This window comes from Mirounga leonina, unplaced genomic scaffold, assembly GCF_011800145.1.
Source record: "Mirounga leonina isolate KUSES-001 unplaced genomic scaffold, KU_Mleo_1.0 Mir_115, whole genome shotgun sequence".
Lineage (NCBI taxonomy): Eukaryota > Metazoa > Chordata > Mammalia > Carnivora > Phocidae > Mirounga > Mirounga leonina.
The window spans coordinates 26144808-26166373 of NW_023270268.1; the positions used below are offsets into that span (position 1 = coordinate 26144808).

At 34.4% G+C, this 21566-nt stretch overlaps 1 protein-coding gene across 10 annotated transcripts in view; it reads left to right on the plus strand.

Annotated features, from left to right (window-relative positions):
* Positions 1–21566, plus strand: part of ANKRD28 (ankyrin repeat domain 28) — a 200816-nt gene that overhangs the window by 67997 nt on the left and 111253 nt on the right. For 6 of the 10 annotated variants that reach the window (XM_034994292.1, XM_034994258.1, XM_034994274.1 and 3 more), the window contains one exon: positions 12307–12390. In XM_034994292.1, the coding sequence (XP_034850183.1) occupies positions 12377–12390 (14 nt within the window). In that variant the 5' untranslated portion in view covers positions 12307–12376. Of the gene's footprint in view, positions 1–9275; positions 11157–12306; positions 12391–21566 lie in introns of those variants that run through there. The other 4 variants (XM_034994239.1, XM_034994267.1, XM_034994283.1 and 1 more) reach the window with 4 other exon arrangements.

The following is a 21566-nucleotide window of genomic DNA, read 5'->3' on the forward strand; positions in this document are numbered from 1 at the left end:
ACTATCTCTAATGAAAATTTAATGTTCACATTGAGATATGTTTTAAGTATAAAATACAAATAAAATTTGAAGACAATAAAAGAATGTAAAATATCCATTAACTCTATATTGACTACAAGCTGAAATAATAATATTTGGGATATATTTGATTACGTAAAATATTGTATTAATTTTACCTGTTTGTTTCACCATTTTAAAGTGTGTTTACTAGAAAATTTTAAGTTACTTATGTGGCTTGTTTTTCATTTCTGTTGTATGGCACTTGTCTGCACTTTGGGTAACTAAACTATTCTGTCATTATAAATAGTTTTAATGTTAAACCTAATAAATAAAATGGTTTCAACCATTTTCTGAGAAATGTGATCATCAAGAGGACGTTTTGATATTAGATGTTCTAACTAGTTGACCATTGGTGTGAGAAAGCACTCCTTCAATAAATCAGAGGAAAGAGTAGCAGTATTGAAGATTATGGATAGCTTTATAAAAGCCATCATTTTTTAAGAGAATGGACAATTAGAAGATATCTTTATATACCAATTACAATTAATAAATTCATATGCTGTACTCTTACCAATGACTTATTTAGTAGCAGGTTTGTCTTGTATGTCTTACTTAGGTCTTCTGTATATACTGCTTTTTACTATCCTTTGTGTTCTTACCTTGTACTGGATAATTTTTCTTGTGTACCTCATTTAGGCTACATAAGGTCTTTTTTTCCATCTGCTTTACTGAGGTATAATTGACAAGTAAAAATTGTATTATTTAAGGTGTACAATGTGATGATTTGAAGTACATATCCATTGTGAAATGATTACTGCTATCAAGGTAAACGTGTGTTAATTAACACATCCGTCACCTCTCATAGTTACCTTTTTTTTCTTTTGTGATAAGAACATAATATCTAGTCTCAGCAGATTTAAAGTATATAGTTCAGTATTGTTAACTGTAGCCATCGTGCTGTGTGGTATAGATGCCCAAAAGTTACTATTCTTAAAACTGAAAGTTTGTACCCTCTGACCAAAGTCTTCCCATTTCCCTTCCCCCCTACCCCCATGCCCCTGGCAATCCCCATTCTACTCTGCTTCTATGCATTCAATTTTTTAGATTCCACATGTAAGTGGAATAATACAGTATTTGTCTTTTTGTGTCTGGCTTATTTATGCTTATTTTATTAACATAAATGTCCTCCAGGTTCATCCATGTTGTTGGAAATGGCAGGATCCTTCATTTTTATGACGGAATAATACTCCATTTTATATACATACAACATATTTTTTTTATCCATTCATCTGTTGACAAACAGGTTGTTTCTATTTCTTGTCTTTGTTAATGTTGCAATGAACCTGGAAGTGTAGACGGCTCTTTGAGATACTGATTTGATTTTCTTTGGATATATACCCAGAAGTGAGGTTGCAGGATCCTTTGGTAGTTTTATATTTAACTTTTTGAGGAATCTTCATACTGTTTTCCATGATGGCTGTACCAATTTACATTCAACCAAGTGTGTACAAGCATTCTCTTTTCTCCACATCTTCGCCAACATGTTCTCTCTCTTCTTTTTGATATTATTAGTCGTCCTATTAGGTGTGAGGTGAAAACTCATTGTGATTTTGCTTTGCATTTCCCTAATGTTTAGTGAGTAGAGCACCTTTTCATGTACCTGTGGCCAATTGTATGTCTTTTCTAGAAAAATATTTATTTAGGTCCTTTGTCTGTTTTTAAAAATCAGGTTATTTGGGTGTTTTTTGTTTGTTTGTTTTTGGTTTTTTTGCTATCGAGTTATGTCAGTTCCTTATATATTTTGGATATTAATCTGTTATTGGATATATATGGATTACAGATATTTTCTCCCATTCCATAGGTTGTCTTTTCATTTTGTTGATACTGTCCTTTGCTGTGCAGAAGCTTTTTAGTTTGATATAGTCCCACGTGTTTCTGTTTGCCTTTGTTGCCTGTGTTTTTGGTGTAATATCCAAAAAATCCTTAGGTTGCATAAGGTCTTTGAAGATGGAGATGATATATGACATTTCATAATTTCTTGGTCTGTGTATAGTAGAGTGGAAATATTAATATGAAATATTTGTTGAATCAGTTGCTTTTATAATTTTGAATGTTTTACAAATGAGGTATTCTTGCCAAAAGGTTTTTAGATTATTTTAGTGTACTGAATTTTGAGTGGGATGGAACAAATCTCACCATCCTTGAGAAACTTTTTTATACTCAGAATTAGACAGGTTCGGGATTGTTAACATTTCATTTTCAAATCATGAGAGTAGATGTCAGGATACAGATTTTGGACTAAGATTTGGAACTGATGTAGAGCCTGAAGGGTCCTTGGATATGATGCAACAAGTCATATTACTCATTAAATTAGGAAACTGAAGAAGGCCTAGATTGCTTAAGCTCCTGTAAGCACTTGTTGCTTATGTAAAAAACCTGGGAGTTGTTTGTGATACCATCTTCTCCCTCACCCCTACAGCCTATCTACTAGTATGTCATGTAAATCCTGTTCCTAAAATATATCTCAGTCTCTGCATTTACATCCTCAACATCCTAGTTCAAATTACCTACTTTTTGGATTATTGCAAGTCTCCTAACTAGTCCTTTGGCTTCCATTCTTCTCCTCAAATTCGTTCTCTACACTGAAGCCACATGATCTTTGTAAAGCAAATCATGATGATTGTCTTGCTTAAAAATTTCTAATGACTTTTCAATCACTTAGAAAATACAAACTTTATATTGGCTTACAAAGCCCTGTATAGTCTTGAGTTTACCTGTTTCTCCCAACTACATCTGTTACTGTTACTCATGGTTGTTTGCTGCAGCCACATGGACCTTCCTCTAGTTTTTTCCCCTCCAAGAAATTTTTTCCTTCTACAGTTTATTGCAGTTTGCAATTATATAATATTTATTTGTATGTAAGCTCCTTTAGAGTAAGGATTGATTGTTTATTCATAATTTTGTTTCCTTAGCATAACAGAAAGCCTGGCACATAGTAGATGATGAATAAATATAGATGAACGGATGAGTCATTGACTGACTGGGTGTTACTGAGCCTTCACTTCCCATATATAACTTGGGTAGTAGTACCCACAAGAAGTGATGAGGATTCAGTGAGAATATTTTTTTTAAGATTTTATTTATTTATTGAGAGAGAGCAGGAGTAGGGCCAGAAGGAGAGAGAATTTCAGGCAGACTCGATGCTGAGCACAGAGCCCCATGCAGGTCTCGATCCCATGACTCTGAGGTCATGACCCGAGCTGAAAGCAAGAGTCAGATGCCTAACCAACTGAGCCACCCAGGCACCCCACAGTGAGACTATTTGTGATAAATATTTGTTTCCTTCTCCCTCCACTGATTTTTCTTTACTTACCCAGTGCAATATAGCAGATTCATTCTTTGAGCTGTTTTCTGCTTATTGTTTCTGTGTAGTTTGTTGCAGTTAATGTTTATAATTCATTTTATTTATTGAAAATTTATACTGTACTAAAATGTGGATCACTGATTGATGACCAAAGGAAGAGTAAGGTTATCATTTAGTGTTAGCTTCAGCTCTGAGTAAAAGAGACTCAAAATCACATTGACTTAAACAAGGTAGAAGTTCTGTTTCTTTGTAACACAAGAGTTGGGAAATGGGCAGTCTAGGGCTTTTATGGAAGTTCTGTCCCACAGAGTCCTCAAGGAAACCAGATCCCCTCTAGCCTACTCTTCCACCACCCTAGATTCTGGTCCTTGTTTGGTTTAAGATGGTGGTGAGTCATCCATGTTCCAGGAAGCAGGGTGGATATACCATTTGTCCTTGTAGGAATAGGAAGTTTTCTGGAAACCACATAACACCTCTACTTAAAATGCTGGCCAGAACTTTGTCTTGTGGCTCCCAGCTACATGGGAGGCTGGGAAGTATAGGCTCTGTTCTGTGAGGCTCTGAACTTACCTAAAAATTAAATGTTCTAGTTGAATGGAAGATGGGAAGAATAGATGCAGAATATGGATAGGTCTTTATAAAGAACACTTCGGAGTAATAATAGGTAATATTAATATATGTTAACAATGTGTAGTATATGATAATATTAATAATGGAAGGGTTAACAATTTGTTATTAACATTATAACATACCAGTGGGATCAAACCACTTGAGATCATTGGATAACAGTGGTTGTCTGCCGGAGTCCAGCTCCAGCCGGGGTGGGTCTCTCGTAGGAAAGGACGGCGTCGGCGAATGAGGAGACACAGACACAGGATCAGGTTGCAAGCATCTCCTCCTCACAGCCTCGGAGGAACTTTATTTATATGTTAGGATATTTTTGTTTTTCCAAATCTTAGATCATTTTCTGGATTACAGCCATAGCCTTCTTTCATTTTTCCTTTGTAATGATTAACATGACCTTTATTGATTTCTGCTTATTGGCTTTTGCTAAAACTAAAAAACAGTACGCAAAGGGAAAGGTGCTAGGCAGAGCGTGACCGTCTTGTTATTTTGTTCTATAGAAACTAATTCTTCGTGGAATTAGTTTCATTATGATTGCTTAGATAGGCGTAACTTAAGATGAGTAGTCACTTTATCATGAAACCCCAGAAATATTCCCACAATTATAAAGATTGCCGTAAATAAAATGAAAAAGAATAGCAGGAGCCAGCCCAGAAATATTCCCACAATTATAAAGATTGCCACAAACAAAATGAAAGAGAATAGCAGGAGCCAGCTTTGGAATCTCCTGTTTTCAGGATCGTCCCCCATACTTGGACTTTGTCAAACAGCATGAGTAGCTTGACTCGCGCCAGTTGTCAGCCATTTTTGGAAGTATGGTGGGTAACATTTAAAAAAATAGCCTAGTTTGTAAATACATTATGTGCAGAGAATTAATTTGCATGTGTTATAAGGATTTTGAATTCATCATTTTTAAATAGTCATTTTTCGGTGGCTGTACTAAGAACAGGGAAATCTGACCAATAATGTAAAGAACAGCTATTTACATGTGGCTCTCCAGTTTTCCCAACACCATTTGTTGAAAAGAGTGTCTTTTTTCCATTGGACATTCTTTCCTGCTTTGTCGAAGATTAGTTGACCATAGAGTTGAGGGTCCATTTCTGGGCTCTCTGTTCTGTTCCATTGATCTATGTGTCTGTTTTTGGGCCAATACCATACTGTTGATGATGACAGCTTTGTAATAGAGCTGGAAGTCCGGAATTGTGATGCCGCCAGCTTTGCTTTTCTTTTTCAACATTCCTCTGGCTATTCGGGGTCTTTTCTGGTTCCATACAGATTTAGGATTATTTGTTCCATTTCTTTGAGAAAAGTTGATGATATTTTGATAGGGACTAACATAACATAATAAAATAAAATCTTTTAAAAAAAGAACAGTTATTTAAAAAATGTTTTTCCCTTCCTCTCCTTCTGCCCCATTTTCTTTTAAATCTGTTCATAGAACTTTTTCTAAAGTAGGCAGATAAAGCCTAGCTCAAGAAGATTGTTCAGGATTCTTGAACTATGAGAAATGTTTCTGAAATGTGGTTTAAACCTACTTTCTTAACATATTTCACCACAGGCTTTTTATTTTTTAATACTCAGAGGCTAGCTTGGTACAGAGTAGCCACTTTATACACCCTGAGTAAAATTCCTTTTCTATGATAATCAATATGGAAGTCACAGATCAATATTGGAGGAGCACAGATAAGATGAGCTTTGGATTGAATCTCTATACAGAAAGAAAAAATCATTTGTGTCAGAAAAAGAAATTCTGGTGTAACAAAATTAGGAACCTAAAAAAAAAAAAAATCTTTCAGGACATTAAATATCTTACCATTAAAAGTTTAAACCAGCTTTACTGTTACATGATTCTGTGAAAAGTAGGAGTAAGCTGTTGATAGAATACATTTTAGCATGAAGAATGGAAGGATTATGAAGTTGTCAGAGTTTAAATTTGTTGGCTTATTAAAAATTTAATCTAGGGGCGCCTGGGTGGCTCATTCGTTAAGTGTCTGCCTTCGGCTCAGGTCATGATCCCAGGGTCCTGGGATTGAGCCCCGCATCGGGCTCCCTGCTCTGCGGGAAACCTGCTTCTCTCTCTCCCACTCCCCCTGCTTGTGTTCCCTCTCTCACTGTGTCAATCTCTGTCAAATAAATAAATAAAATCTTTAAAAATAAATAAAAAAAATAAATAATAAATAAATAAAAATTTAATCTAATTTGGCCTAAAAAGTAAGTGCCTCAAGAAAAAAAACCACATCCCTTTGCCATTGTTCAACTGAAAAAAAGATTATTGAACTTAAGTTTGCACAATCTTTGTCAATAATTTTTCATCATAAATAACTTTGTACATTCCTAATTTCTTAAATAGTTCTTGACCTGTCTCCTTTTCCTTTAAGATAAGAGTTCCTTGAGATTAAGGGCCTGTCTTATTTAGTAGAAGGTGTAAAACAGTGCCATATGGTGCTGTTAGCTTAAATAATAAAAAATAGTGAAGTATTTATCTCTGTTTTTTTCATCTGTTTTTTATTGTATAGGATATCATGGGCCAGTAATTTTTACCCTTTCTCTTCCCTTAGACTGTAAAATACAGTGAATGTGGAAGAATAGTAAAACCCCTAGTCCTACTTGTTGCCTTAATTTACTGCTTCCTCTCCTCAGTAACGCTTAGTTTGGTTACTGGAGTGTTATGACAAACTTCTAGCAGTCTCTTAAGAGGCCTGAAAAGGGGGCGGTGGGTGGAGTATGGGGAGTTGTACTTAAGCAACTGAATTTCAATTTCCAGACACCAGTCTGAATCACCTCGCCAATAGGGGGAGAAACTACTGCCCTGACAGGGGATATCATTCTATTACCTTAAATATCCATAATAATAAGACTGTCTTCATTTTATTTCAAAGTAAATTCTGTTAATGTCCTTTAATAGATGTTGAAATGAGACAGGAGAGGTTAAGTAACTTGCTCAAGGTCATACTTAGGTTTGTTAGTAGGAAGTTAGATTAGAACACAGGCAATTTGGCTACAAAGCCTACGTTCTCAGTCTCGGTGCTATTACTGTATTTCTCCTAGATAAAAATATCTGGAGATTATTATTCTTATAAGTGTAAAGAAATTTGGGCTCAAGGAATTTGCCTTGCCCAAGGACACAGCTAATCAATAATGGAATCAGAATTTGAATTACAGGTAGGCTGATTCCTGAGGCCTTAATTTTAGCTGTCATCCTGTATCATTGTTTTATATTCTGTCAACTTCTGCATGTTAAGTTACTTACCTACTAGAGGTATGAAACTCATTTTACTGCACTTTAATGCCTGTTGTGTTTTCTGATTAAAGTATGTGTGTGTGTATATATAATATATATACTCTTTTTAAAAATTTTTTATTTATTTTAGAGAGAACGCATGAGTGGGAAGGGCAGAGGGAGAGGGAGAGAGACTCTCAAGCAGACTCCAGGCTGAGTGTGAGCTGTCGTGAGGTGAGGCTTGATCTCAGGACCCTGAGATCATGACCTGAGCTGAAACCAAGAGCCAGAACCTTAACTGACTGTACCTCCCAGGCACCCCTTAATATATACATATTCATATATACATATGAATTCCCTGTTGTCTTTTTTTTTTTTTTCAGGTCCCTGTTGTCTTTTATAATTTTGCCACGCAATTTCCAGAGTCTTGTGACATAATGGGATTCTTTTCAATGAAATTGTTTGTAAGTGGAAGAAAGTGGAAGGGAAGTAATTGTGTGCACACGGTGTATATAAAAACATAGTCCCTGCCTTCAAGGAGCTTGTGCTCTGGCCAGGAAAGACCTAAGTATGGAAGTTGACATAGAAAAAGAGACAGGATGTACCTGTTTAAGTAGGTGAATTTATATACTGGATACTTTGAAACAAGTTAAAGTTGTCTATATAAAAAGAGCTTTTTGTTTGGGGTGGGGGGAAAAAAAAAACCCTGAAGATAGAATATAGGATACTGTTACCAAAGTGGTTTCATTTTTACATGTTTCACATATCAAGATGAGATTTTTGATTTAGCCATGTGGAGATAGTTAACATCATTTTGTATGTCGAAATATTTGCAGATCTTTAATTTGGCATAAAACCATTTTATATTTTATGTGTTTTAAAATACAACTATGAATTGTTAGCATATTTTAGTATCTTGATAAAATTATATTAGGATTACAGGTTTTTTCATAGATTGACATTTAATGGTTTTTGTTCTTAAATTCTGGCATTCTTACATTATTTTATGCTGGTTTTTTTTTTTTTTTATGTTTTGGTAAATAAATTGGCTTAAACACATGTGATAACAGTAGCCCTGAAATACCCATTTAAAAATAACTTGTTTAGGAATATTATGGCAGTAAATAGTATATTCCTTTGTTACCTAAACTTTTCACAACCATTATAGATTACCAGCCTTTTAAGATTACTCTTACAGTCGAGTTGCAAAGATCTTGAGAGAGGTCTTGGGGGGGGGGGGGGGGGGGGGGGTACATGTACTAGTGTGTACACTCAGTGGAAGCAGAATAGATTCAAAAGAGCAGTGTGTTTGGAATTAGGCACAACTTTACTAATTTATATGCCTTTGGATAAAATACTTAATTTTTGTGTCTTTTTTTTTCTCTTAATTATATGGAAACATAAGGTTATTGTATTAAATTAGAATGTACAATACTTAGTGCATCATAAATGTTCAAAAATAGCTATTATGTTTATGAATAAAAATGCTAGTTGATAGGAGAAAGAACAAAGATTGAAGGGAAACCACGGTATTTTCTTCGTAATTTTTTGTTGGGAAATATCTGACTTGTTTAGTAAATAGAGAAAGAAGAGGAAACCCAACTATAAATTGGTTGCCTTTGACACTTAATTTGTAGCTTTGGGGAAATTAATTTTATAGAGAAAGGAGAATCTTTGCTTTCTTTATGTTACCCTGTGCCTTTTTTGACATATAGAAAGAAAATTAATGCTAAGGACTTTAAACAATAGTTTCATGAAGCTGTTTAAAAGATTTTAAGGCTTTATTCCATTTCTAGATGGGAAGGTAGAATTATTTAATTTCTTCAGTGAAATTCAGATGATCCAAAGAAGTTTCAAGCTAGGATTTTTACATTTTTACATTTTTATTTTTTCCCTTTAAATATATGACCTGATAGATTAAATTCAACAACCTAGAAATTGTTAGTAAATCTTAAATTTCTTTGTTTGAACTTTTTGCATTTTTGAAAATATATCTGGTTTATTAAAAAATGATCTTGGTAAAAAAGAATAAAATCTTAGATTTGTGTTTTTATGTTCTCATAAATATTTCTCCATCTCTTTTATGGGCTCACTGCAGACATTCTTAATTGCAGCTGTCATTATAGGGTTAAACATTTGCTATATTGTAACATACGAAAGCAGTTAAGCTGTTTGGAATTGTTTACTTGCTAAAACCAGTGTTAGTCAGCAGAGGCAGTACACCAGATTTCCTTGTGGCTTTTAGTGGAAAATGTTAAAAGCGCACTCATTTTTCAGTTATAGAATTTTTCAGTTTGATCTGGATTAGTCACAGAACTGGCATGAACCTTCTAATTGTGAAGGCTGTCCAAATGCACTATTTTTTTCTCCTGCTAGAGGAAGTTACATCCCGAGCAGTAGCTCAGATCTCTGGTAAGTGTAACATGTGAGCATTACTAGGCATTTCATCCTGCGGTTCTGCAGTCTTTGCTCTTCAGACTGTTGCTCAGTTGGAATGCTTCTGTGGGGCTGATCCTGAGGTTCCGTAGATATTTTTTAAGGACCTACTCATTGGAGGTATTAGTGGCATTTTGCAAGATCATCTGAGGAACGGGGAAGCATCTGAAATCTACTGAAAAGGGTAACTGTAGCGGTTTTTACAGTGGAAGGAAACTACTGGCACAGAGCAGATGATTGAATAAAGTAGTTGGCTCAAAGAAGATGCACAGTCTGCTGTTTTTTCCTGTGAATGAAGACTATTTAATGGAAGCTGTATTCATGTGGAGATCAAAGGAAACACTGGAATGATAAACTACTGGGCTTTTTTCTCTTTTTTTAAAATGAAAAGCCTGAAGCAGTAATTTGAGCTCAAATGCCTTCTAATTCCTTCGCAGCCTGCCTGTTCCATTAGGATCCTCTGCTAACACTATTTCTGCCTGGTGCTGTGCCCTTTTGCTGGAGCAGCCACAGACAACTGCCTGATGGAGAAAGAATGAACGCTCTGCCTTGCTTATGCTATTGATGGGAATAAAGCTATCTGTGTTTCTTCTTTTACATGGGATATCTGGATTAATCAAGCTGTATTCTAGTACCAAGAGTCCTATTGTCTCTTGTGGTCTGACTCATCGCATGTAAATGTACTGCAGCTTTGCTATTAATGCAGAGTGTTGTTTTTTTTTTTTTCTTTCCCAAACACAGAAAGAATTGTCAACCTCTGAGCTTTATTTTAAGAATTTGTGCTGAGCTCTAGATTTTTTTTTTTTCTGGATTATATCTGTATTAAACCAGAAGCTGAAGAAATGAAGACAAGTTAGAAGTGGAAACAAAATAGTGAGATTTTTTTTTTTTTTTTTAATTACAAGGAAGTCAGCTACTGGTAACTATATGACCTTGCAGGCAAGAGTGGGTATAGCTGTAATCATCTCTGTCACAGTAATTGTTTCTCATTTCATTTTGTATTGTGTGGTGTTGTTGCCCCAAACAATGATCTTTTTATGCAAGTAAATTTCTGTGAGACAGAGAGCAATATGACTATTTTGGTAGGGGAAAAATATTTTTAAATGAGCTTGTACTGGACTCTGTTTTAGTAATTGACATGTTGATGTGAAATTTCTTTTAAGTATTATAGTAACCCAACAGAAGATAATAGAATTTTGTTATTTTTAGGAAGTTATGTTATGTAGTCATAATTTTAAACTTCAGTTTTTCTGATAGTACTTATTAACTTTAAAAAACCAGCTGCGCTGTTCAGAGAATGATCCTAAGTGTTGTACAGAAGAGGAAAAACTACTTGTGCTCTTCCAACTGTGACTTTTATCACATAGCTTGGGATTTAGTATTTTAAAAGAGCGAATGAGTCGAGTGTGTATTGTTGTTTTGGAGGAGGTAGAAGATGAATCTCCTGCCTTCATTTCTAAATTGCCACAGGAAAATAAATCCCTACATTCACCACCTTCTGGAAGTGTATTGGTAAGATATGAGAGTTTATGTTTACTGTCTTCTGAACTAGTAGGGTAAATTTTATCTTTTAAGAATAAACATAAGTTGGTTTCCACTAGTTTCATTAAAAACCCAAATAAAGCAATATAGTTATGTAAATATGATATAGTATTACTTGGGTATAAAATGCACACATTTCTGATTTTTACTACTTTAAGATGTTTAGATAACCCATTTCAGACTTTACTTACTATCTCTTACTTTCTTAAAAAGACTTGTTTTAAAAAAATTGAGAATCGTAGTTCTGGCAACCACATTTCTGTTTTCATTTTGTGGTTTTAAAAACTGCTGTAACAAGAATGAGGAACTGTATGTTTTAGGAAAGCTATGGCTAGAAATACCGAGGCACAGCCTTTTCTGTAATGAATTTTATGTATTTACACGTAGCACTTTTATATGAAAAAGAATCAGGCTTCATCCTTAACCTTACTTTTAATGTTGTTGTCAATTGGTTTCTTGTTTGACTAGTATAATATGATACCTTATCAGAGAGGCTGTGTTGTTAAGAAATTGTTATATTTAGATACACGTGTTTGCCTCTTCGTGTTTTTCAGGTATATGGTATTTTTTGGTCTTTGGATAGTAGTGATTTTCATCAATTGCCAGATTTTCTTCCTTGGATTTCTATCTGTATAACGTGTAATGCTAACCCATGCAAGTTACTTAATGCCCCAAAGGAACTTTTCAAAAAGGCCTACTACCTTCATGGGCCTCAGTGTGGCCTAGGAATGGCTTGTTTGACAAGTTATGTTCCACGAGTAGATGTTGAGATGTCACACTTGTATTTGGAAGAGACTTTGTTTTTATCATATATATACACACATGTATAAACAAAAGACTTCTACCCACACAAAATAAAGTTTGATTGTGTTTACTATCTACCTAATTTTGGTCATACTGAACTGATTTTTTTTTTTTTTAATTAGACCTTTTTTATTCAGGGAGGAATCCTGTACTTTCATATGATTTGACTTTCTGAAACTTTTGGTTAATGTCAAAAACCAAATTGATTATTGTTGCTAAAGGGGAGAAAAATTTTAGGTTTAAAAGTTATGTGGAAATATCTTTAGAATCATCCATGCAGTGTGATTAATATTTTTATTGCTCTCTTGTATTTTAGCCATCGCTGGTGCAAGCTATATTTAATGGAGATCCTGATGAAGTTCGAGCACTAATATTTAAGAAAGAAGATGTTAACTTTCAGGTAAAACAATTAATTCACTGATACTGGCCTTTAAATCTACTTATAAAAACTCTTTCCTGGAGATAGGATTTCCTTAAAAAGACATAACACAGTTCTGTAACAGTTGTTGTAAATGAAAGCAGAAGGGTCTTGAGGTAATTGCCTCAAAAGAGGGACTGGACATATATTCAGGATAAAGACTATAGCACAAGTGAACTAGGAGCCTGTGAGGGTCCTTTGTTTCCCCATCTTTTGGAAATTTTTCCACAGAAAAGCTGAAAAAATACTCTGAATACCCATATATCTTCCACGTAGATCCAGCATTGATAGCAATTTGCCACATTTGCTTTTCCCTCTTATATTTATTTACATGTATTATATATATGTACTCATACAGTTTTTCTTTTTCTTTTGCTGAATCCCATTTGAAAGTAAGTTGTAGACATCATGACACTTCACTATTAAATACTTGTATGCATTTTAGATGAGGGTTCTTTTTTGTGAACTTTAAATAAAAGACATTTCTATTAAGATTGTATCTAATTTAATTATGAGATCAAATTTGTTTTCTGTAAATAAGCATTGTAAGCATTATACACAGACTCATCTGTTTGAGTCTCAGTAAAGAAAGACATATTTGAAACTAAAAGATATAGTGATTTAACATTCAAGACTGACATGAGACACAGTTTTATAAGGATTGGGTATATGGATAATTTCCTCTGTGTTTCTCTAGTGGCCGGTAGTTTCTTTAATTTACTAAATTGAGGCTAAAAATATATAATTTACTATAGTAAGATCAGATTCATTAATGTGTGTTACTGATACTGGAAACACATTGGCAATACATTTTTCATACATAATTCAGTCCTCTGAATTATTGGGGTGAGGGGGTCATGAATCATAAAGTTGCTATAGCAACACCAAAACAGATGACCAAAAATGATTGGTAATTCTATGAAAACCTGTAGGTTCATCTCAAACTCTCATCTTTTCCTTCATTCTTTCGTACAGTACTAGTATGGTAACATTAAGTAGCTATAAAAAGTATTTATCTTTTAAAAGTTGGATTATCCAAATAAATTTGATCTTTAGCTAAAATGGTTCATTCTAACATTAGTAGTGATCCAACAAAATGCTCTCATTATATTTTTTTTAAACCTTCCTAAGTGAATTGCCTTTAAGTTGATATTTATTGGATACATGCACCTAATTCAGGATGTACATATTTATTTTAAATGGAGTGCCTGGTTACTTACCTAATTGGGGTGTCCTGAAGGGTCGACTTTTCTTAGTACAGAAAATAACTACAGTGGTATAGACTTATGAAAAGGAGGAAAATGGCTTTCTGTTCTGCTTAACTCTAGTCTTTTGGGTTTGTTTGTTTGTTTCCTTAATAGTACTAACAAATCTTATCTTGGTGAGAAAGTTTGGACTATAATGCTATTTACCATGATTAATGTCCCCATCATTACAAAGTCTCATTATAGCCAACACCAGTTTTTGCTATATTAATCAAATTATTTTAAATTAAAAAAAATTAATCATCTTGAGCATCAGTTTATTCTAGTGTCATATCCTTGGGAACTATTGTGTATGTGTCACTAGTGTGTGACCCTCAAACATTTACAATTTTTAGCCTCTACTTATAGGTTCTTTCTTTACTTACTTTTAACCATCATTTCTTAACATCTCCTAGCTTGTGCCCTTACTCTGAAACTTAGGGCCGAACTAAAAGCTAAGTTAGTATTTCAGACTAGTTGGCCCTTCTTGAGGGTGGGTGACTCTTCAGTTGTCTTCAGTGATTCATGGGTTTTTGACAAGTTTTTTTTATTGCTACTTTTTGGTCTTTTCTCATGTGACTCAGGAGTTGAAAGCATTGTCATAATTTTACAATTTGTTAAATCTGTGGCCATTTTTTGAATTCAAGATAGTAAATTTTTTCTTTTAAGAGGTGATGTATATACATTTGTTTAGTAAAACAATGTTTTGTCATCTAAAATGACTCTTGATAGGTAAAATATATTTAAGCTTCATGTCAGTGTGACGGCAGTGTTTTTCAAAAATAAGTTTAAGTAATTGACAATAACATCTTTTTGAAACTTATGGTTTTGAAGTTATTTTTATAAATTTTTAGAATGGATATACAAATTCAGATTTGTTTCTATACTGAATAAACATTGTATTATTTTAGATTTATTATTTTAGTTTCTTCAGTCATGTCCTAAAGTTCTGAATACTGTGGACTACCAAATAGCACCTTTTTTACTAACACACCTAAATGATTTTTAATAAAACTCTTATATTGTTTGGTCTGAGAAGGAAGTCTTCTATCGTAGAAGCTAGGTAAGATGATTTCACTAGAAAATACTGGAGTTTCGTATTTGGAAGCTTTGGGCCACAAGTAATTGATTGCCTAACTAAATACAGGTTTATTGCTTATATAATTTAATCTAGAGCAAGGTGATTTGGGGGTTGGTTAAGACAGTAATGCCAGAGCTCTGGATGAGCTTTTCTGTGAGACTTTTAGCTTTCTCCTCATAGTAGATATGACTGCTGTATTATGTGCTTACTAGCTTATTCTAAACCAATCCACCAACAAAGGTAGAATGGGATTAACTTCTTGCTTAGATCAATCATTGTTTATTACCTGGTTTATCCCCTGGGGCAAGAATAGAGGCTTACCATCACTGGTTATATTGCCATTCCATATATGGAGAAAATCAGCATTTTCATAGGAAGGCATAAAGGGAAAATAGTTGTTTGGATAGGTAACCTAATAGAAGATTTTTGATTGCCTAGAAGCAGTTGAAATAGCAAACTGTTGGAAAAATAAAAGTTACTTGGACATGGAAGAAGCACTGTTAATCAAAAAGGTGAAACACAGTATAAAGGCAGAGTGGTATGTATATATAGTGTAAAGAACAATTGGAATATAAGTTATTAGAACTAAGTACTCATATTTTCTTACCTTATTACCTATATATACTACTTGAGCAAATCCATTTAAGTTCTTTGGGACTAACTTTTCTTTTGTAAAATGTGTGGGGTTACAATAATGGACTTCAGTGCTTTTTCAACTTCAAATTTAAGATGATCTAAAAATTCTGAATGACCTGAATGACCTGCTTTTGCCCAGAAGGTTTCATTTGTATGTCTAAATATATGTAGCCAAGGGCACCTGAGTGGCTCTGTCGGTTAAGTGACTGCCTTCAGTTCAGGTCATAATCCCAGGGTCCTGGGATCAAGCCCTACATCAGGTTGCAGCAAGGGCGTCTGCTTCTCCCCCTCCCCTTGCTCATGCTCTCTCTCTCACTCACTCTCTCTCTTTCAAATAAATAAAAATCTCCATAAGTAAATGAATGAATGTAGCCAAAATAATAATAATTATTACTTACTTTCCCTAGGATTTACTAGAACTTAATGCCATGTTGTGGAGCCCAAATGATTTAGTCTGAAATATTAATAACACATTTCAGAGGAAAGGTCTGACTTTATAAAAAAATTATTTTCTACACATAGAAGTTTTCTTCTATCCAGAGTGATAAAAATTGGTGTTATGGAATTTTATTTCAGAGACAGTGATATGACTAAGCCTTCTTATGTTACGTGATTCAATTCATACAGCAATCTTGTAAAGTTGGTTAACATTTCCATTCCACCAATAGTTAACAAAACTAAAACTCAGAAAGGTTGAACATCTCCAGGATCAGTAAGTATAGAAGAACAGGAATTTGAACCCATGTCAGACTTGATAGTAACTGGGGAAATAAAGTAAATTGGAGAAAGAGAAATACATTTTCTTTTGTCAAATAGTGCCATAAAGCAATAATGGTTCAAAAATGGATTTTTCCCCCTAAAAGCTATGGCCATGTTCTATGGATTCCTACCTTTTAAACTGTAATGCAAGTGTGATCCTAATTTTCATGATACCAAGTGCTATTAAATGTCAGGATTGCAAATGAATGAATACATAAGCCTCCCTGGTGCCTGATTTTTTGGCTAGATAAAAACATCATTCAAAGTAATAATCAAACTAGGGGTAGTTATAATCTAGCCAGAGGAAGGCTTAGATTATGAGTGACCCTTTTTAAACACAAAAGAGTTGATTTAAGAGCTAGTCAATAAGTAGACCTTGCCTATATCTATCATATAACTTAATATTTTTGGAAATGCTGTCTTGTATATTTTATTCGCTTCTGAATTTAGCTTTATCATTTGAAATATTTGGGGATTGATTTGCCCAAGTAGCCTTCCAAATTATTAACATCTTTTAAGCTTTCCAAAAATACTTTCTGGGATCACTGAAATGATACTGATTTTACTTTGTCAGGTGAAGTGCTTGGCAAGTACACATACATACACATATCACACAAGCAGATCATTAGTTTTCGTTATTATTGTAATAATATTGTTGGCAGTTAACACAAAGTAGTAAACCCTAAGTTTACACAGGTTGCTGAATTCCACACATCCCCACCCTTCACCATGTTCTCTAGTTTTTTCTGGAAATTAGCAAGAAGTGCTCTAATCTTCAACCAGTCTTTCTTGTGGTCACATGTCACTTCTGCTGGCTTCTAGTATACCAAGTTGTTGATGTTCCTAAGCTCTTAAAACCTCTTTGCTCAGTTACTTGAGGTCACGTGTACTCTCTGTCCTAAAACTATACACATGTACACACTGTATGCATGTACATGGTCTTCTGTAGCTACTCACAGTTACTAGTATTGGAACCCATAACTCTCAGCCCCATTTCAGGTGTACCCACCCAACTTCCTCCTGGCTTCCATGGGACGTAGAGTAAAAAGGGGGCAGTGAAGAAGAGAGAAGAACCAACTCAGTTAACACTCAGGAGAGAATTCCTCTATAGTTTCTCCATGCCTAGAAATGACACCTCTCCTCTATTCTTGCCAGTGCTTCTAGATTCCGGTTTCAGATTTTTAAGTTTTCTTCACCAATGTGCAGTTTTCCCCGAAGATCTGTAAATGAGTGTATGTACTAAATGTCATTGTGACTAAATGGCTTTTGGGTGGTTCTGAAACAAAGATGGTATTGTCTAAATGAAACCAGCTGTTTTTGCAGCTAGAAACTGATGGTGGCTTATTTTTATGTTCCAGTCATGTATTGTTTTTTATTTAGCATATACACATTTTGCATCTTTTATTTTTTATCCCCAATATATTTGGGGAATATATATTGGGAATGTGGTATATTAATAGTCCTTGTTAGTAATGAAAGCTTCCTCATTTTTCTTGATAGCCACAGAGTTTTGCATTGTTTATAATGTAATTTATTTTACCAGTCCCCCTTTTAGAGAGCATTTGGATTCTTTTTAAATCTTGCTAATTGGAAATAAAGTGGGATCCAAGAAAACAAAAATTCTGCTTCAGTGGACATGCAAAAATTTTAGAATGTTTGTATTTATTATGAATTACTAAACAAATTATTGTCTTTCCAAATAGGCTAAATGTAGTCTAAGTTCTTTGAAGTAATTTTCCTGGACATGTATATATAAGTGGGTGTTGGGTAAACAATGATACTTTTAATAGAGATGAAGTATCTTTACTCGTATACTCAGCAATAAAGCTGATGATTTTTTTATACTTATTACATATAAATAAATAATTATAGTTACATAGTATAGCAAAATGTCATAAATTCTGTCCTAAATTTCAGACGGAGCTGAAGTTACTAATTGGTCTGTTAGGTCTCAGCTAGCACCTCAGCCTTTTGTTTTGTTTTGTTTTAGTGAGGTATAATTGACATACAATAAATTGCATATATTTAAATTGTACTGTTTTCATAAGTTTTGGCATGTGCATATACCTATAAAACCATCACCTTAATCAAAGTAGCTAACATTTCTATCACTCCCAAAAGATTCCATTTGCCCCTAACCTCTGATCTGTTTTGTGTCACTATAGGTTAATTTGTATTTTCTAGAGGTTTGTATAAATGAAATGATATAATATGTCATTTTGTCTAGCTTTTTTTTCATTCAGCATAATTATTTTGAATTTCATCCATGCTGTGGCATGTATTAACAGTAGTATTCCGTTGTATCTATAAACACAATTATGTTTATCCACTGAACTATTGGTAGACATTTGCGTTGTTTCCCTTTTTCATCTATTACAAATAAAGCTACTGTGAACCTTTCTGTATAAGGCTTTATATGAACATAGGCTTTGCTCTCTCTTGGGTAAATGTCTAGTGTAAGGTCAGACCATATGGTAGGTATATGTTTAACTTTTTAAGAAATTGCCAACTGTTTCCAAATTGGCTGTATCATTATACATTCCCACCAAGATATGAAAATCTGTTTTTCCACATTCTCACCAATATTTGGTATGATTAGTCTTCTAATGTTAAAAATTCTAATAGATTGGATACACTGTATCCATCCCATAGTGTATCTCATTGTAGTTTTAATTTGCATTGCTGTGATGACTAATGATATTGAACATCTTTTCATATAGCTCTTGACAATCTGTATATTCTCGTTGGTGAAATGTCTTTTCAAATGTTTTTGCTAGTTTTTTTTTCTTAATTGGATCGTTTTCTTGCTCTTGAGTTTTGAGAGTTCTCTATATGTTCTGGATACAAATACTCACTCTGTGGCTGTGTTTTCATTCTCCTAAGAGTTTATTTGAAGAGAAGTTTTAAATTCTGTGATGTCCAGTTTATCAATTCATTCTTTTATGGGTCTTGGTTTTGGTGTTGTATCTAAAAAGATAGCTGTCGGGGCGCCTGGGTGGCTCAGTCGTTAAGTGTCTGCCTTCGGCTCAGGTCATGATCCCATGGTCCTGGGATCGAGCCCCGCATCGGGCTCCCTGATCCACGGGAAGCCTGCTTCTCCCTCTCTCACTCCCCCTGTTTGTGTTCCCTCTCTCGCTGTGTCTCTCTCTGTCAAATAAATAAATAAAATCTTTAAAAAAAATAAATAAATAAAATAAAAAGATCGCTATCTCAGTGTCACATAGGTTTTCTTGTATCTTCCAAAGGTTTTATAGTTTTAAATTTCACATTTAGATCTATAATCTGTTTTGAGTTAATATTTGTATATTATTCAGGAGTGCCTGGGTTAAGTGTCTGCCTTTGGCTCAAGTCATGATCCCAGGGTCCTGGGATCAAGCCCCACGTTGGTCTCCCTGCTCAGCAGGGAGTCTGCTTTTCCCTCTCTCTGTGTGTGCTATCTCTCTCAAATAAATAAATCTTTAAAAAAATATTTGTATATTATGCACGATATATACCAAAGTTCACTTTTTTAATATGTGGGTATATTCAGTTATTAAAATATTTGTTGAAAAGACGATTTTTTTTTATTGAATTGTCTTTATATCTTTATTAAGTCTGTTGTTAATGCCAGTACCATACTGTTGTGATGCTATAGCTTTATAATAAGTCTTGATCACCAACTTTTTTCTTTTTCAAAATTGTTTTGGGTGGGTCCTTTGTGTTTTATATAAATTTTAGAATCAGCTTGTCAATTCTAGGGGCAAAATTGGATTATGTTGATCTGTAGGTCAGCTTGGCAAAAGTTAACATCTTAACAATATTGAGTCTTCTGACCCATGAACAGGTTATAGCTCTCCTTCTATTTAGGTCATTTTTAATTTCTCTCAGCAAATTTTGTAATTTCACTGTGGATGGCCTTTTATATATTTTGTGAAATTTATATCTTATAAATTTTGTTTCTACTATAAATGATACTTAATTTTTTTAAAAAATGCTAAGTATTCTGTACTGAGGTAAGTTTTTCTTGAGTACTCTGTCCAGTGCTCCAGGAAATACGAGTTTTTCACCTTAGCTTGTGTAAACAGGATACTTTCCTGTATGAAACCCAAGCACTGTTCCTTCAAAATCCATATATTCTCACTGGGGGTGATATCACCCCCGACTTGGCAAAATTTATTTTTTTGCTGTGAGTATGTATGTGTATATGTGTGAGAGAAAGATCGATCACCTTATTACAATGATTAACAACCCTCCAAAGGGCCAAACTGCAGAGATTAGGTACACAGTAGTATAAAAATTTCATGGGGGCAGTTAGGGAAGAAAAAAAAAAGCCTCAAAAAACCCCCTAGGTCAGGGTGATAAGAAGAAAAAGGTTGATTGCTTTAATTACTTTGGATGCTTCTTTTCCCCAGACGTGTTTTTATACGCATGTGCTGTTTTGTACTTAGCTGAGTACACAAGGGGATAATCTGCAGATCTTTGGGATTTTCTAGCTGTACCAGCCTCTCTCTGTTACTCTGTTACTCTGTCCTGAGAATTCTAGCCCCTGTATTCTCCCCAGACTCTCAGCTCTGTCTCCTTAACTCAGGCAGATATGCCTATTAAAATATATGTAGCTCTGTAAAAGCCATTAAAAATAATTTTATTGATTGAAACAACTGACTGACATTCCATTGGATGTTTTCACATTTACACCTTACATATTTTGTGAAGTGCAGTTTTCTCGTTTAGTCCAGCAGTATTTTTGAAATCGAAATTCTGTACATTAGTTTTCTATACAATAGTATTATATTTGTTAATTAAATTGCCCATCATAGATGGGCATAGATTACCTTACCTCCTCTTATTCTAATAAGACTTGGTATTGATACGTAATTTTGGGGGTGCCTGGCTGGCTCAGTCTGTAGAGCATGCATCTCTTGATCTCAGAGTTCTGAGTTCAAGCCCCATGTTGGGCATGAAGCCTACTTTAAAAAAATAATACAGGATAAGTAGTTTTGGCAAGTAAACCTTAGCATAGGAGTGGCTGATTACTGCTAAATTTGTAAAAGAGTAAATTCCTTGTTTATAATAGGATTCTTTGTGGATTTGTCTTTTTAATATTATTGCTGATAAAGCAATGTCTAGATTACAACATGAATTAATACTAGATTCTAAACTTGCTAAATAAAATTTGCCTCAGGGCAAGAACCATGCCTTCCATTTTGTAGGATAGTTAGTACTAGAAAGGGATCTTAGAAATCAAGTAGTTAAATCATCTCTGTTTTTTTTTGTTTTAAAGATTTTATTTATTTGACAGAGAGACACAGCGAGAGAGGGAACACAAGCAGAGGGAGTGGGATAGGGAGAAGCAGGCTTCCCGCTGAGCAGGGAGCCCGATGCAGGGCTCGATCCCAGGACCCTGGGATCATGACCTGAGCCGAAGGCAGACGCTTAACGACTGAGCCACCCAGGCGCCC